General features: G+C 41.2%; 1 protein-coding gene across 4 annotated transcripts in view; it reads right to left on the bottom strand.

Annotated features, from left to right (window-relative positions):
• The window catches only part of igsf9ba (immunoglobulin superfamily, member 9Ba), a 91,484-nt gene that overhangs the window by 48,621 nt on the left and 23,910 nt on the right, over positions 1-18,953 (bottom strand). For all 4 annotated transcript variants that reach the window (XM_033631464.2, XM_078167020.1, XM_078167021.1 and 1 more), the window contains exons 2-3: positions 17,971-18,168; positions 7,001-7,147 (exon numbers count right to left, since the gene is read on the bottom strand). In XM_033631464.2, coding sequence (XP_033487355.2) covers positions 7,001-7,147; positions 17,971-18,168 — 345 coding nt within the window. The remainder of the gene's footprint in view (positions 1-7,000; positions 7,148-17,970; positions 18,169-18,953) is intronic.

Raw genomic sequence — 18,953 nt, forward strand, 5'->3', positions numbered from 1 at the left:
TGGGCCCTTCACATCATGGGGGGATTGGGTTGTATCATTATTTGGAGATTTTGTTTATTTCTTTAGAGTATATTAGTTTGTTAGGGATTTTTTGGTAAGCTAATAACATATTTGAACTGATACTTATTGAAATGCCTCCGCGGTGAACAAAGAATCCAAAAATGGAGGAAATTCTAGATGAAAAGGAGTAAAAGGTGTTACAACTGTAAAACTACATCAAAACATGTGTTCACAAACTCTGTTGGCACAAATGCATGTGTTTGGTAAGTATTGAGCATATAACTGGATACTTGAATTATACTGCACAAGTTGTGTGAGAGTTTATAAAATTATGTTTTGATAGAGTTTTGCTGTTGTTACATGCACCCTGTCTTTACTCCGGTTCATCATCATTTTCTGCATTATTGGATTTTTTTTGCACACCAGAGGCATGCAAGAAATACAAAGTCTTCTTCACAAATTCACGAGTAACTGATTTTTGATTGATTTGTAAGTGATTTTCTGGTTTTAGTATTGCAGCTTGAGTTTAGTTCTGTTTAGTTGACCCCTCTGATGGGCCCATTGCATTGCATATGTTTTGTTATACCTTATCCTTATCTGCTGTGAGGGTCCAAGAACAGAGGGATATCATATGCTGTAAAGCCCTCAGAGGAAAACTGTGATTTGTGATACTGGGCTTTATAAATAAAACTGAATTGAATTGAACTGAATTGAACTGAATTGAATTGAACTGAATTGAATTGAACTGAACTGAATTGAATTGAATTGAATTGAATTGAATATTTTGTAAATTTTGTTTCATTTTTGGATAAATAAAACCCTCTTCTTAAAAAATCTACTGTACCTGTGCTTCCTCATGCCTCCCAGCTCAAAAGCCTCTAAAACATTTTTTTCTTGCAGAATTTAATCACCTCACAACCCCTCAGATTTAACTGGTGACCCTTTGCAGGGGCCCAACCCCTCAATTAGGAACCATTGGACTAAACTACAAAACAGTATAAAAAGTAGGTAAAACTAACTCTACCATAACCAGCTACAATAGTAAAATGCATTGGCATCATTAATGTAATATATTACAATACATTGGGGATGATTTTCTGCTGAATGAGTATAGTTTTAATACTTAAGATAAATTTGGAAAGGCATTCACTTGTAATGAAGTATTTTTACACTGTGGTATTGGTACTTCTGTGTACTTCTTCCACCACTGTAAATTCTGTTATTAATCTTAATCCTAATTCAGATTTTTCACCAGGGATTAAGCATCCGTTGACAGGAAATAGGTGGCACACATGGCGGTGACAACAGCAGGTACATTGGTCAACCTGGGAGTTGTTTCACACCACAGCTCGTCACAGACGAGGTGTCACCACGGCTGAGAAACCTGGGAGTTGCTCTACAAAAAAAAAGTATCACATCTCGCCCTACTTACTGCAGCTCTTCATCAATTATATACATTAAAAGACGCTTGAAGATCTTACCCTCCCACTGTTTTTCTTTGTAGACCACACAGCACATCAGCAGATGGCCTGGATGCTACAGTCAGACGCAGGGTTCGGCCTGTTCTTTGAAGGCTTACATTCGCAAGTTACTTCCTCACTAACTCCAGAGTGCGTCTGCATTTTATTCCCTCACTTGGTCTTTCTTTTCTTGTCTCTGCTCCTAAGAGACTACGGCTACATAGAGTACACGTTTTTCATTGATTTCACATCATGAGCCTCAAACGTGTAACGTGTGTTTCAGTGTAAACTGTTGCAGGGAGAAGAAAGAGGCTCTCAAGGAGACATTCCTCCCTCTTCTAACATAAACAGGTATCTGGATTGTAATATGTTTTAATTAAGAGAAGAAAAGATGAACTGACTTCCCACACTCATATCCTACCTTTAAAGGCCAAGACACACCAAACCGACATCAAAGAACTGGTTGCAACGAAGGCTGATAGTTGCATAGCCTCACCTCGCCTGTGTCTTGGCCAAAAAGATGTACTGAACACACTGCAGAGACTACAGCCAATTAGCACATAGGTTCTGCGCCTGTGTGAGAGAAAATAACTCTCCATTCCAGCAGGCGGCCGTATTCTGTATTTGTCCCTCCAAAAAGGAAACTGGAAGAACGACAGGATGGATTCAACACACTATTACCCAGTTAGCAAATTAAAAACACAGGCTGATGTTGAAAGAAAAAGTAATATATAACAAGGGCTGCCCACCAATAACAGGCTGAATCAGCTGAAAAAAAGTCGACAAGGGCTGATAAGTGCCAGCAGTGCAGGACACACCACAAAAACTAGGTTGACAGACGTTCATCGGCAGCCTGAAATTGACCAATGGCCATCTGTTGGCTTGGTGTGTTGAGGCCCTTATGGTGGGATCACATGTTACAATAGTGTTGACTGTCAGGCGATTATAGAGCCATAAATTCTTGTCATGACTACACACTGGACATCGACCAAACATATATATGACAGTGACATTCATGTAAATAATACAGTAAATGAGCAAACAAAGCTAACAACCAATTCGAAATGTTAAAACAATAACATTTTTTTGCCAAAACCAGATATTTCACAAAAGCTAGTGTCTGTATCATATGAAGTTGTTTTGAGCTTTTAAAATCACCACTTCTATGCAGACGGCAGAAGATAATGTTCTCTTAAAGATTGACTGGGCAAAGCTCTTTTTCCTCTGGGTAGCTGCCTCTGTATCCGCAGCTGTCTGTACCAAAGACTGCCTTGAAAGCAGGGGGCGCTCATTCTGCAGCCAAACCTGGTGACTGAAATGTCCCCAGAATTAACAAAAACTTCAACTGAGAGGTCACGACTGATGATACGAATGTTCGACTTAAGGGAAAGCCCTAATCTATATATATACATATATATATATATATATATATATATACAGGGTTTTGTACACATTGTCCAACTCATGGGTCCTTATTGGGCTATTTGGGCCAATGAGTGCAATATGACGAATGTGAAGGAAAAAAATGTCCACTTATTATTCAAATTTGTATCTTTGGGTCCCACATGAACCTGAGCATGATTGCTTACATGGGCTCCATTTGTAGCCACAATGGGCCCATTAGTGACTGACAAGGGCAGATACACATGGGGGATATATGGAGGTGGTGGACAAATGAGCTGGCATTTGGGCCCCAGTTGGGTCAACCAAATGGCTCCTAAATGCCAACTCATCACTAACCCATTGACACAGTAGCAGGGTCTGCGCTTTTTTTTTTCTGTTTGACTGTAGATGGTTAACTGAAAATCATGTCAAAACGCTGGTGCGCTGGTGCATTTTTCACTCCTCGATAAGCTTGCTGATGCTTGAAAGAGAAGGGAAGGACAGGAGAGACAAGACTGGAGAGAGCAAAGGAGGAGAGGAGGGAGGGCAGAGAGAGACAGAGAGAGAGAGTGGCCTTAGTGTCTTTTTCGGGCACAAGGCCTTGCCATCTGACACCTGCCACTGAGTGGGCACGAATTCCCTGTCCGCTTGGCAGGAAGTTAAGGCCAGCAAACAGGAACTCAAAGGAGGAGTGTATGCAAATACCAACAGCCAAAGGAAATGGGTGCCCTTAGTGTCTGTGTGGAGGCCAGACGAAAATGGCACCTGCTTCCCTCACAGACACCCATTTAGAGGACGACAGTAGCATAAAGTCTTCATATGAATTCCCTTTCTGGACATCTTGACTCTGGAACAACTGCTGCTTTTGGTATTTCCATGAATCTCTGTCTTTAAACGCCCCAGTAAAACTAAAAATCTGCACCAGTTCAACACATCCAAGTACATATGCATGTGTGTAGTGCATCTCTACAGCTAAACACATTACATACATGAGGTCATGTAAAATGCCATCGCTTAATATGCCACATATAACATGACATTCAGGGATATTATTAGTTCTGCTACAGCCCAAAGAGCTCAGTTTCTGTTGAAAGGCCTGACAGGAGTGGAGAGCAGCAGAAGAGGGAGGGAGGGAGCAGTTGAAGTTAAGAGTGAATACTGATGAGGAAAGCTACAGAGATGCAGTATGCCTACACAACAAGACATTGATACACACACACACACACACACACACACACACATGCACGCCCACAGACGTTCCCAAACTCCAAACATCACGAGAGTGTGCAGGTGACGGCAGAGCAGGCCCTATTCACTCTTCAACTACAACTTCAACCAGCAGACAGAGATCCCATTTAGCCGCATATAAACACACACAATGAGACACTCTCATGTCAATGTTGATGTAATGCGCTGCACAGTGCAGAAAGTAATTTGCAGTGTGTGCGCCACACTGACACACAAATGCGCACAAAAGAAAACATTATGTACTGCATTGATAATAACCATTTATACACATCAGCATTTTTCATTCCAAAGTGATTATGCTGTGCAATGGGACTTTATAAATGGTTCTTTACACAGTATTTTGCATACGGCGCGTTGTACTCATTATTCAAATACGTGAATTGCATCCATTGTAAAACATATGCATGATCAAATCGAATATGCATGAGTTTCACACAGTGCCAAAAATATACATGTGAATGAGCTTGACAGTTTGCTCGCAAAGTCTCTCTCTAACAACACAGAGGATTACAGCTCTCTGAAGCTCGAGACCTGTGAAGCTTTAACACAAGAAAATCACCACTTTTGGCCTCAACTGTTCTGTTTAGCAAATATTCACCCACTCGCATTAACCAGTTGCAGAAAATCTGACTGAGAAGTGCAAGGAACGCTGCAAAATGAGACACCCTACAATGAATCTGCTGCATTTAATCCACTGCACCTTTGCTTCATCATGCCTTCACTGCAAAACATATGAAACAGCTTAATATAATATCTGTCTAAAAAGCATTCCTCATATGAAACAGATACAAGGCTTAAAAAAACAGCAAACACAAAGGCGTCGTTGTCTCTGTAGTCTCTGAAACACTGTGAAGACACACTTCACATAGGATTCTCTGAGCCACTGGGGCATTCCTGGGGAATGCAAAGGTGCAGATTTTTTTTCCGCCTGGTCATCAGTTTGATAGCTCTCAGACTATCACAGACGATCCCTGCCGGAACCGCCTTAAACAGGCCGCAATCAATTCTCTTATAACCAGCCTCTCATCCCTTTTTTAACACCAGGGCCTTTTGAAAAGGAGCTGCAGGAATGATCTAAAACAGAGTGTAATGGTCACTTGTTCAAATGTGATGAATAAAACAACATAGAAAACCTTAAACTGTCACTAACAGACAGCTGGATCAAGGAGGCAAGAACCAGAGGGACTGCAGGGCTGTTTCTCATCATTAGTTTCTTCTTTTTGTTTCCAAAAAAAAAGACAAAAAAGGTATAAGTAAAGAGAGGAAAAAAAGGATTGCATTAGGGCGCATGTTACTATATGAAAAGTACAACAAATACAAGAACAGTTTGCACACAAAAATCAACCAGAATGCTCTTTTCTTTCAAATATCTTTGCTCAGCATAGGGGAGTGTAATTTAAAATATCTGTAAATTTAAATATCTAAAGCAAAGGAGGGTAAAAAAAAATAACTTAATGCATACTTTTCTCTATACAATGTCAGTAAATAATGACAAATGCTTTTCATAATTTTCTATGCATGTCTTAAAATGTCTTGTTTAGTCCAAAACCCAAAGATATTTACTTTACAATTCACTTAATTTAGAAAATAAGAAAGCAGCTAAGTCTCACATATGAAAAGCTGGAACCACTGAATGATTTTTCTTAAAAAATGATGAAAAATCACAGCACTGAAACAGATAACCAAAGGGTGGAAAAAACTAGCCCCCCAGATGTAATAAAATGGAAAAGTAGGATTCAAGAAGTAAGATTCATGGAGAAAGTGACTCTCAAAATAAGGAATAGGGAAGATGTGTATGTGAAAAGGTGGCTTATAGAAGATGGGAGACTGTAACTATACTGTCACTATATTTAATGTATAAAAATGTGTTCAGTGTACAGTGTATGAGATATTGGAGCTTAATAGTTATCATCTTCCACTATTAGTTAGCCAACATCTATTAAACACTCTATTAAACGGTTAGTAATCTATTAAAAGCAAATAAGCTGTATATATGAAGATGGGCTTGAAAAAATAAAGTAGAAAAAAATGAATAAAAAATGATGAAAAAGATTAATCAAAATAATTGAAAATTACTTTCCTGTCAGCCAACTGTTTGTTTAATCAGCTATTATATTGCAGCTTCAATTGTCTGACATAAAATTGAGAAATATTGTACATCATCATGACATACCAAAACTGAATTATTCTTTTTGTAAAAACACTCACCAGTGAAAGTGAAAGTAAAAGCCAACCCTAGATTCATGCTTGTTTCATGTTTCACTTCACTATATATTATATATTTGTGTCTTTTCAGCGCTGTGTTTCTTGGATGCCTGCTGATTACTGTCTAGCATCTGGTTGCTATAAAGCCTGACCTCACCTGGGGGCTGATGGGTTACACACCCATAAACGTCCTGAACACAGAAAATCAAAAAAACAAAATAAGAAAATACAGGCTGAGGACAGAGCATCTGCAAAAAAACACCCCCCCACACACTTCTAGTGGGCCGTAAGTCACGAGTTAGAGAGATTACTTCTGTATGAGTCTATACTTTACTCTTTTTTAGGAAAATCCTGCATAGTATCTCTTTAAAAATGACTGCTAACTCCACACAGGAAAGAAACTAAAACTTGAATAAATTATAAATTAAATCGGAAAACTAATTACGAATGCAACATTAAAAACCCTGTAAACATTTACTGTATCCACTGAACATATGAATGCAGGTACAATGGCTGAATAATTATGCTTATCATCAGGTGTGCTGAAAGACTACCAATGTTCATACTTCTGACCTTGAGAGGATCAAGGCCAGAATGCTGGATTGTAACATATGGAGCTTAAGTGTATGACGCAGGTTCTCTACTTTTTCCCCTTCACACCCACACACATCTTCCCAGGTTCGTCTTGTAGACAGGTGACTCACCGTTGACTGTGAGGTGCACCCAGCTGCCGTTGTGGAAGGTGTCGTACTGTTGCTCCAGCATCAGGACCCTGCACTCGTACCAGCCCTGGTCCTCGGAGCGCACTGGATCAATCTGTAGGGAGGCCTTCCCGTGCAGAGAGGCTCTACCTGGACACAGAAAGGCAAAAAAATATTAATAATAATTTCTGCTTTTCAAAACACCTGCATGCTCTTTAGCAGCAATGGTCGGCTTCTCCGTTTAAACTCACACTTAGCTGCTTTGCTGGTCACCATAGTGATCCATCATAGCAGCTGGAGGTTGAGTGCTTCACTTCAACCTTTGTTCTCCTTATAGAATGAAGCAGATTTATGAGGCACTGGGTTTGCATCAAAAGTAGTCTTCATGTCATGATGTAAAGCTAAAAAGGACAAATAAAATATAGTCTTCCACTGAGTACTGTGTGTTATTGGGATTAGGTGTAACATATACGAATTCTGTAAGTGCTCCATAAACTCAGACTTATGCACAAGCCTATTTTGATGCACAAAGTGTTGGGCGTGACAAACAAATTTGCTCTTATTCCTATTCAGGGAACGGTCTGGAGCTTTTCCAGGCGCTGGATGGAAGGCAGGAAAACACCGCGGACAGGCTGCCAGTCTCTCACAGAGTTAACAGAGACAGACAATCCCTAACACTTACTGTACCTTCATACCTACGGGGCAATTTACAGCCTTCAATCAGCCTGACTTCCAAGTCTGTGGACTGCTGGAGGAAACACAAATGGATATAAAGAGCATGCAGACTCTGGATAGCGCCCAAACTCACAGTATTATTAGCAAGAGAATTCTGTTTGTTTGTAGATTTAAAAAGATTTTGACATTTTGGGAAATACGTTTATTTGCGAGTTAGATTGCTACTATTCTCATGTGCTTAGACTTAATACTGGTAACAGAGGAAAACAGCTGGCCTTGTAGATAAGTGCAAAACTGTTTTCTTAACCTGGCACTGTGTCTTTCTCTAATGAGATACATCATGATAATTAGTGAGCTTTAGAGGCACTGGTGGGCAGATTTTATATCTTTGGACAGAGCCAGGCTTGCAGGTTTCGCCTTGCATCCCAGCTACTGCACATGTGCAACTAAAGCCACGTTTCCACTGATGCTTTTGGTAAAGTACCCTGAGAACCTGTACGTAATCCATATGGACATGCACACAAACACTTAATCCATTTTACGTTTTCACCACAGACAGTACTCTTCAATGTAGGTGGGGTTGTTACTGGATTGTAACGTCACTACTCGAACGTCTCGATCATCCACAGTTGTACGCCGACAATGTCAGAACAAAAAAGAACAGGCTGGAGTCTTGAGCGTCCCTGTTGCAATCAGTGGTAAACTTAAAAATAACGAGGTGTGGTTTGTGAGTCCTTGTCGAGCAAGAGTGACCATTCTCAAACCAATTAACGGACTGCAGGGCCAAAAAAACAGGACTGAATGGAACAGTTCTATCGGTGCTTTCGACAACCTTTGGCGAAATAACTGTTCTAATGTGTGACAAAGTAAACTGTACTGAAGCAACTGCTTGGTGGAAATGAAGCCCGCTTTGTGTGGGGAACTGCCCATTGGTCCGACATCCCATTGTTCCGACCATATTAAACCCATTGTTCCGAAGTCCATTCTGAAATCATCATGATGCCCTGTGGTTAAGGTCTGGTTAGGTTTAGGCACAAAAACCACTTGGTTAGGGTCAGGAAAATATCATGGTGTGGGTTAAAATGAAAAAGACAAACACATAAGCTGTGAGCCTGCTTCGCCTCAAGCCTTTCCCAGCTGACCCAGAGCCGGTCGCGGCGCACCATCAAGGTAGAAATACGCCCACCGGGAGCTGTTCAGCACCACGGACAGTTGGACTAATGGGATGTCGGACCAATGGGCTGTCGGACCAATGACATGGACCCCTTTGTGTGACCAGGAAGGTCCTGAGTTTTTGAATGAATGAATGACTTTATTTCGAATGAAAAATCAAAAACATAATAAAAAAACAAACAAGACAATGATAACAATGTCCGAAAAGGAAACTTATATGTCCCTACCTCTTTCTTACATTTCTTCTTCTAACTCATATATTATTCAAACAAATTCCCAATTTTATTTACAACTTATATATAACCATCCCCAGTCTATTTACCACCCAATTAATAAATAAGTAATAAACCCAGTTTATTTACAGTCCAAGTACCATCCAGGGTTCTTCATCTTGCTCTTGATAAACTTGAGGCAAATACACTTGGGTGATGGTGGTACTTGATTTAATGTCATGAAGATGAGCTTGAACATCACCATATATGTTTTTCCCCTTGACTAAGTATTTTGGAAAATAAAAACAAGACTAAATCTGCAGCACACAGTGTACCTCAGTGTATGCGTGTGCTGGGACAGGAGTGGAAACGCTTCAGAGCATGCCTGAGAATCATCATGTTTTTTAGGGTTTACTCAGAATCAAAGTAACTCAGTGATAGTTGTCAGTACATTCAATGGTACAAGGCAAAAAAATGAACTGTTAATAGTTATTTCGGAGGACTTAATTTTCAAAAATGTAAACAAATATAAAAGAGGGCTCACTGTATCGATGGACACATTATTCTTCCTGTTTCTAGTATATCATATACCTCATCAATCTGCATCCAGAAGATGTTAACACTTGTTTTAAAAAAAAGTCTCAATCAGTCTCAACACTCTAAATTAAATATGTTTAATTCAGAATTAAACATCATTTCTTCCGAAGCTGATAATAGAAGAGTGAACTATCTTCATTTCTGTTTAGGTTGTCCAATGAGTAGTACCCATCATGCAGCTAGGACCAATGGACACTGACCAACTAACTGTCCCCTGGCTGTTGCTTCATATCTAACGTGAGAGTGGTATGGATTTTCTCATCTAATTCTCACGTATCCCTCATGTTGTTTAAACTTTAACCGATTAAACATCAAAATATTTAACCATAAATGTGGCTTGAAAACAACCCAGCTACCTTCCAGCACTGGGATTTAAGCATGAAAGTACCACGGAGCCGTACCTTCAGCTGAATTAAAATAAAGTATTTGCCATCACTGTGGGAAAAGACCAGCCTCCCGCCTCAAAGAAATCAACTACTTCTTATAAAACTTCTCCATCCCCACTGCTTTTTTTCTTCAAGGCTGCGGATAAATTGGAATTCTAAAAGGAGGAAATCACAAGGGATGAGAGAAGTTCAGGAAACCAGGCATGGTGAAATCTTCAGCTGCTAAGCTGTCTGTCTTCAAGCCTCCAGCCCGCTGCTCACATGGCTGCCTCTGACAGCCCAACAGACTAAAACATTCGCTTCTGCTGTCTGACGAGTGTTCGGAGATGGAGCATTTTCCAAACTTTGATGTGTAGATGTTCTGTAAGCACTGTTTCCTGTTACTTAAAACTGTCAGGCAAATATATCGACGTTGAGGGCGGGCTGCGTTGCTCTACCAGCACTGTATATGAGCGCAATAGATAGATACCCCAACCCTGGGATTGCTGCCATAGTTGGGGTAGAAAACTGACATTTTTTTTTCTGTTAGCGGAAAATCGATGCAGCAAAGAGGAAGAGAGAAGAGTCTGCAGTCTTGCAGTAAAAAAGGTGGCTTGTCTTTAAAAAGTCAAGTCTATTTTTGCCCGTGCATTGAAGTGCTGAGTGGGGCGGGTGGTGGCGTGAAGGGTAGGGATCAAGCTCAGCTCCCATTTGTCAAAGAGTGAGAGGGTGCTGCTGTAAACAGAGTTAACAGCACTGTATCCACGTCAAGACTGGCTCCCCTGGGCATACACCACTTACACAGTTCAGGGCTCTGTCTACTGTGAAAACAGACGAGCTAACACCTTGTTCAGATCACATCACAAGCTTTGTCAGATAGGAAAGCTTTGAAGGGGAAACACTAAAGATCCAAAGTGACAAAGTTGGCAGACACAGTGTGCTTGACTAAAAAAACAAGTTTACGTCCCACAGAGCTTTGATCAAAGATGGCAAATATATAGCTTTACAAAGGTCGTGTATAATCTTTGAGTAAATTAGTACAGTCATAAATACAGTTAACTATGAACCCCTGAAAGTAATAACATTTCAAAATATAGTAAATGGAGTTTGCAAACATGTGCCTTTTTCTCAGCAGACATTTTGTTCTGTCCAAAACCGCCCCCTGGTTTACTCATTACACACTGAGTCCTACACTCTATGGTGAGCCGTAAATTGAAATTTCGGCCCGCTATGAAAGTTCTGTAGTTCTGTAATTATCACATCTGTAAACAGAACGCATTGCATTGCGGGATTGTCAGCAGAAAGAAGTGCACATGCCACTAAAGGCCCAGATGCATCATAAAACTAATTGCAAATAAGACCAACTGTTGTGTCCATTTCTGTTCGCATGCACTGAATTGAACTGCCAGTCGGAGTGATCTCATTCAGACAGGTTCCACCCTCTCCAAGGCAGATTCAACATGCTGAATCATCAGAAAAAAAGCCAACATGGGCCAAGTAGTGCTAACAGTGCGGGACACACAGCAAAATCTAGGCCGACGCTCACCAACAGCCCGACATTGACCGAAGGCCGACCATTGGCTTGGTGTATCATGGCCATAACAGCACTTCTTTCTGCTCCACTGTGTGTTTTTTTCGAGGGCACTATTTAGCTCATACATTTCACACTCAATAGTAAGACAGCTGAATAAAATGGCGGACACTTAATGTAGTGCACTTCATACAGTGTTCATATCATTCTTTAGACCATAATTACAATCATCCGACTCAGAAAAAGATGTCGCATGTATACAGCACTAGTAAGTATGAACTGGGTTTGAACAAAGTTTTTGACTTCATGTTTCAGCCCCTGACAGGACAGTATAATCTTATAGATACTGTACATATCTATATTATTCTTCTGCAGAGATATGATTTAGTTTTCCAATAGCTTGTCCCAAAGCGGGACAATCTGACACTAAAATTTCACAGGCTGCGACATCTGAATTATTGATTGCGTCATTGCTTGAGTGGGCACAAAAATAGATGTTTTTAAATGTTGTAATTCCCATATAGCCACAGGACAAAGCAGCAGGATAGATTTTAGTCTGCGAGGAGATATGTACAAGTTCTCATTTAGCAGGGAATTAGACTGGTAAAAATACAGCTAATTCTCAGTCATGAGGAATCTGGAATTACATATTAAAAATAATATACTGTTGGTCTCTTAACAATTACCAAGACTGGAAACTGAACAATGGTGATGCTCACTGAACAAGACAAAATGGCCGACACATGAATGCTTTTAATGTCACTAAAATCTGTACGGTGAAAATACTTGGCTTTATCCATACTGTAAGTGCAGTATTTATGGACAATCGACTCTGTTCTGATAGCAACTGTGTGATGGAATAATATCACATTTAGGGCCCTTTCGTGCACCGGGCGGAAAGTGGCACACAGTGCAGCTGTCATTGGTAGTTTCAGACCAAGGCCATTCTCATTTGCATGGCCAGTACCCACGTTGTTTAAGTTGCAAATGTACTTGCGTCCATCTGCGTGCCCATGAGTGTGTAGGTCCTGGACTAAAGTGTGGTCAGGCGCATTGTTGACATTTTGCTATTTTGAAGCAGCAAAAAGCAATTGTGCCATTGGAGAAAATTAAAACTTGGTCTAAAGTCAATAGACCAGTAACAGACCAATAATATTTCCTGCTATTTAAAGGGCACATTATTCAGATAGAAAGATGCGCCTACTGACACATTCTCACTCCCAACTCAAATACCGCCACCTGGTCAGTGGCCCTATACATCTAACTATTATGCTCCCCTCCAGCATTAGATTTGGACGCTCAAGGATGTGCATGCCACTTTACGCTTGTTACACATATTGTGTCTTTTCAAATAAATTTCAGTTTTCACAGTAAATGAACAGTTTCCGCTCCTCAAATGCACAAATCTCTTTTCAAAATTAGCTTAACATTGGTTTAGGCTACAAAAGGTTTGGCTTAAAATAAGTATGTTTGTCTGTAGCATAGCATGCTACACATACTGGCACAATATGTTCTCATTAAAATAATTCAATTGACTTTTGGCTTTACATGTGAAACAAACACTGGGCTCCTGGGTGAAAGTCCAGAGTTGGTTTGACACACACCCCTCCCTTTCCATTTTCCCTATGTGGACTTTCTCGCCCTTTATACTACTGTAGTTGCTTGAAGCATCAAAAAATGCTTCTGTCCATTAGTATCTGACGTCGAGGGCCACAGACCATGCATCTGTATTTGACATTGAGTGAGACCAGGTTGTGCATACATCAGTGGGCTCACAATGCACATACTCTCTGCTTGTTATACACACACAGGGGCGCACCCATTGTTGTGGGTGGTTGAAATAGTACATTATTAATGAGAAAAATATAAATTACATTCTCTAAAATGTGGACATAGCACACAACAGAGAACAGAGCTGCAGAGCTGCTGTCCAACTCCCTACTAAGAGAGACGCACACAAGGAGCAGTGTAACATCACTGATTATCGCAGGACCTAAAATTTTAGTTCTGTTTCCTCTGTCAAGTTTTTAGTTTTTAGTTTTGCTGTTTAAATGTCCCACAATGTTTGTAGCACAATACTCTTACTGCATTATTCTCAGCAAGAAACTGCTTGCTTCTCCAATGTGCCAAATCTGCCAGGCACCCCTGGCTTTTAAAGGGAATGGGTGCTCACACTCTGATTCATTCACAACCCTTTGCCCCTCACGCCTTACTTTGTGCCCAGATTATGCGCCGTTAAACTAGCAAAGGTGCACTACAGATCGTTTAAAAAGGCCCTTAGTCTATTCACCAATTTTATTCATACTGAGTGATAACAATTCATGGGAATAGCCCAAATGAGCTCTGAGACTGCAAGGACCAGAAAAAAATAAATTAGAGTCCAGTGTCATTATCGCACTGTCACAGTGCACATGCAATCCCCAGAACAAACTTTAATCTATGTAATGAGACTGGCCATATTCATGTTGCATCTGTTCAGTGGTAATTCCTCAGCAGTGGACTTGACGCCACATGGCAGAGGCCCACTGGAGCCCGAGTGAGCACAGCGGAGTGTGATGCTGTTTGAAAAGCGCTGGCCGTTCATACCCTGCTGCTGGTCAGGAGGTTAAAGTAAGCAATGAAACGCTCCAGCAGCTGCAGTATCTACAGTAGCCACTGCAAAACAAAAAAGGAGGGTTCCCCAGACAGTGAGTCACTGCCATTAGTCTTCTTTGCAGTGATGACCCTGCTTGAAAAGCCCACAGGGAGGAATTTCAATGAATTAAATATTATTCACACCATTTTTACTGAAAAATCTGTGATGTCCACATTTAGGACGCTCACACTAGGGAGATGAATCCTCCAGCCTTTCTACAAGCCGTGCTTTGCCTTTATTTCACAGCATATTACCAGGTCAGGCGGGGGTTTTGTACTTGGTAAAGAGGTGGGAACAGGAAGGGATAATTCTGACCCCATTCTGACAGCTCGCCATCTTGTCACAGATGCTGAAGCAACATCAGAAGAACCAATTTCCTGCTGCAAGTAGTTTGTGTGAAGGCAGTGGCAACATATAGTCTAAGCCAGGAGAGGGATATTTTAAGGCTGTGTGATGCTGTAATGAATGTGAAGAAAAACACATATGTTACTATGTGTATATATATATATATATATATATATATATATATATATATATGCATCCTAATTTTAAAGCTGCTATAATGGATAATTTTTATGTTAATAAGGGATCACAATTACAACATCACCTAACTCTGCAGTTTCCTTCAGCTACAGCATCTTCCAGCTCATTATTTTGGACACAGTATGTTGCCTCCTTAGTCATCTGATTGGACAGTGGGGAAAAAACGGCAATGACGTCGGATGCTTTTTTGCCCTGAGTTGCAGTTCTTTCAACACGAGGCGTTCAGGGCCCTACTGCAAAAACGCAAGTGGAAAAACGTGGTCTGCTCAGCAACACAAAACAGCGAGCAAAATGCTTCGCTCTTTTGAAAAAAGTCAGAAAAAGGGCCTGCTAAGATTTGCTCTGCCTTATACAGCTGTCCCTTAAGGTTATATTTTCAGTTTTAGACAGGAGGCTGCAGTTTGTGGTGCTCTTCATTCTGTGCACTATACTAACAGGTGTTTCCATTATTTTGACCCCCTCCATTTATGTCAAATAAGGGTAGGCTGAATGACACTTATTTTCATATTAATTTATAATTAAATGCCACTAATTTGTTGGTTATAGCTTTATCAAAGCTTAAATTTCTGTGCTTTATCTTGCCCCGTTCTATAAGTACAGCATGTAGGGTGTTTTAATATACTGTATTGACTCTATACTGTATGTGCTCTGTGCTGCATTGTCACTAGAGTGTGTAGGAAAGAACGTATGTACAATGCAGTTGTAAATTGCTGAGACACAGTTATTTCCCTCTATGCACTCAGAGGCAGCAGATGCCCCTGCACAGCCCCAAACGCCATGTTAGAACAGAAAGAAGTGCAGTTCAATTAGGAACCAAAACGGTTTGCGAAGGCGGCCAAGTCTCCCTCTTAGTACTTAAAGGCCTCAGCGTGCTGCGCCATGCCTTATACTTAAAGCCCAAACTGCTGAAGTACCATTCTGAGGGAGAAACACACTGGATCACGCTGAAATTGCGGGTCAATCTTCTCAATGAAATACGACTGGGGAGGTGCATGTACACAGCACATTTGCACTGCAATATATTTAAGTAGCTGTCAGAAATGCTCCTGCTCTCAGCCAGAGGCTCATAATTAGGCCTGCGGCAGTGTAGGGGAATATAACACAGAAATGTTTACAGAATTATTATAGATTAATGCAAGTCTGTAATGTTTTTTAAGTGACAGATCACTACTGTATCCATCAGTTTGATGCTTTGAGATACGCTCCGTACTCTGCTGTAGGGGAAATACTGGTCAGGCTGCACATGGCTGGTTACAATACAGATGCCATATAACTTAAGTAAATAATATGGTTCATGTAACCTGGTTGGCTGTTAACATATTAACTGAACCAAGGTCAAACAAAGTGAAACAACTTCATCAAAGCAGAATATAATCTCTGTTATAGGAATAATTTGACATTCTGGGAAACAAACTTAGTTATTTGTGTGTGTTTTTTCTTCAGTCAGTCAGTCAGATGAGAAAATCCATATTCTTGTGTCTGTACGTAAAGCCTATAGAAATATCAATATCAAGCTACAGCCAGGAAACAGTTAGCTTAGCTTAGCATTGAGTCTGGAAACAGAGGTAAAAAGCTAGCCTGGTTCTGGGCAACTGTAACAAAAGCCTACCAGCACCTCCATGGCTCACTAGTTAACACATTACAGGCCTATCTGACTCACTATAAGCGGTCTTTTTACACTTTGTTTTTTGCACAGATTAAACAACCAAGTAATAACCTGTTAATTAGTGACTTTTCAGGGGTGCAGCTACGCAGATTTTCAAGCCAGGCTAGCACTTTCCCCTGTTAACAATCTTAATTACACTTGTTTGAATGGCCGATTCCGATTTCATTTTTTTCAAACCACTTTACAACACATAAGATATTGCAATATTTTCTATCGTTCCTTTATTAGAGTGCCCTATTTTAGCCTCGCAGGTGTTGCATACTGCAAACTTGTTATCCTCCTCAGGCACTTCAAAAAAATTCCATACGGCCGACATGGTGTAGGTCGCCTGTACGAAAGCCCTTAGCGCTGAGGACACGCCCGCCAGGACACGCGGATACGCGCCTCATCAGTTTCAAGCGGCACAGTGCAGCAGTGAGAGCTCTGCAGTTAAGTTTAACACAGACAATTAACAACTTTCTCCTTCTCTCTTTTGATGTGTGTGTGTGAATGATGAAGGCGAGAAGCCATATTTGTAAGAATTGAGTGTAAAGCTATTTTACCTTTTGCGTATTTCAGAACCTCACACATACACACTTGCTGTGAACCTCCTGCATTGAAAATTAAAGTATCCTCTAGAACCTGATTCTCTGGCCGGAGTCATTTACTCCATAGTTGTCCTAGCCAAACCAGTGTGTCCCTGAGGTCCCCTTCCTCACATCACCCAAGCTGTGAGTTGCACATGTGTGTGTGTGTCAATCATGCGGCACGCTGGGACTTTGACCGGCGTTTTAAATTGGCATTTTTTAGACTGAGCTGCCGGTTGCAGGTCATGGCTGATCACATGAAAGTTGGCCCAGTTCCAAGCACTGCCGATTAATCGGTGCAAGTTTAGTCTTAATGCTAAGCTAAGCTAACCTGGCCGTCGCTTCATTTTTAGGCCCACTGCCATTTCTTATTTTTACCCCTGCCCCTCTTTTTCAAGTACCACCTTGCCCCTTGGAACAGAGTTAGGCCTACAAGGGGTAGTGGTTGAAATCTTCCCCTGTGAAATGAAAAAAGAGCCTGATACGTCATGGTACTTGTCAGTGCTTTCATGTGTTGCCGAACATTTTCGGCTGTGACTATGGGCATTTTTTTGTGGTTTTCAGGACGCTCTCCATTTGTCTACAACTTCAGTTTCATACTATCAATCCAATAAGTGTATTTCAGCAAATGTCTACTTCTTTAATACTCCTTTAAATCTGAAAAGTTGTTTGATGCAGCTATAATTCTGATTTTATCTGCAAGCTACCATCTTTTACATGTTGTAAAATGAAGTTTAAAGTGTCATCATGCATGTCCATCTGCCCTTGATGGTCACTGTTTTTCACTGTGTACTGTTAAAATCTTTCTGTCAACTTTGTATCTGCTGCAGTGTCAACAGAATAGAGTCCTGTGGATTTACTGTGCTTGGCAACTATTAAGATCCTGATCCTGATTCATCCCAAGATTCGTCCAAATGCTCATTAATTCACAGGTTTTAAGCTAAATCTGTTACAGATAAAACTTTTCACAATGTGTTTGTGGTATTTTCTTTGTCTTAGAGACAGCTTACCAGTGTACTCTGGATCCACATGAGGAGGGTAGAAGCGGAAGTTGATGAAGAAAGGGATAGGCACTCCAAACTTGAACCACTCCACCACATAGGGGGGCTGCTGGCCGTCCAGGGGAGGGGACACGTCACACCCCAGGATCACGCTCTCTCCGGCGCGCGCCGTCACAAACCGGGGCTCCTCTCTCACTCCGTGGGCACCTGCAAGAAAGAACCACAAACGAGGAATTTTAATGTTTGTCTCATCGGGGCTGGAGCCTGACATGCCAGAGAACAAGGTGCAGGCATATTCCTCTGCACAGAATTCCTGCAGACAAAGCAGAAAAAATCTCATTGCACCCAAGTCATCCAAGACTAATTTACAAGCAATAATTGGGTGGCAATTAAAGGTGATCGACTGGAGTACTGCACAATGGATTAAAACTGCATTTTGCTTCAGACACATTGAACACTCATGGCCTACGTTGAGATTCTGAATGGTCATCATGCACATGGGTAAACCCTATCGTCATCTGTCACCTGCATCTGTTGGTGAGTGTTTTGTGGCGCTGCCATACTGTACTATAAATGAGCTGCCAAGGGGTTCCATTGATCATAGCTGGCTGCTACTCAGATAAGCTTTACTATGAGCACCACCAGGCCTGGCGTTTAGCCACGAATGTCCAGGCACGCTGCCGAGCGTTGACCTATCAGATGACTGAAAGGTCGGCATACCTGCCTCAGCAGAACGCTCACTCTGGGAATGGATTTTCTCCAGCTGCTACCCCCGCTTTCATTGAACCGGCTGTATCTCCACCGTCAGAGCAAGCATGACTACCCGTCCTCGCCCAGGGGGAAAATCGCTTCAGGGATCAAGAGACATGCTGACGTATCACTCCAGAGAAACACCAGCTGAATAACTTAATGCTTTCATTAGCAGCATCATTTGCATTAACATGGCTAATTTTTACAAAAAGAGCAAATGCGTTGGGACCTGGAGGTATTAC

Source organism: Epinephelus lanceolatus, chromosome 4, assembly GCF_041903045.1.
Source record: "Epinephelus lanceolatus isolate andai-2023 chromosome 4, ASM4190304v1, whole genome shotgun sequence".
Lineage (NCBI taxonomy): Eukaryota > Metazoa > Chordata > Actinopteri > Perciformes > Serranidae > Epinephelus > Epinephelus lanceolatus.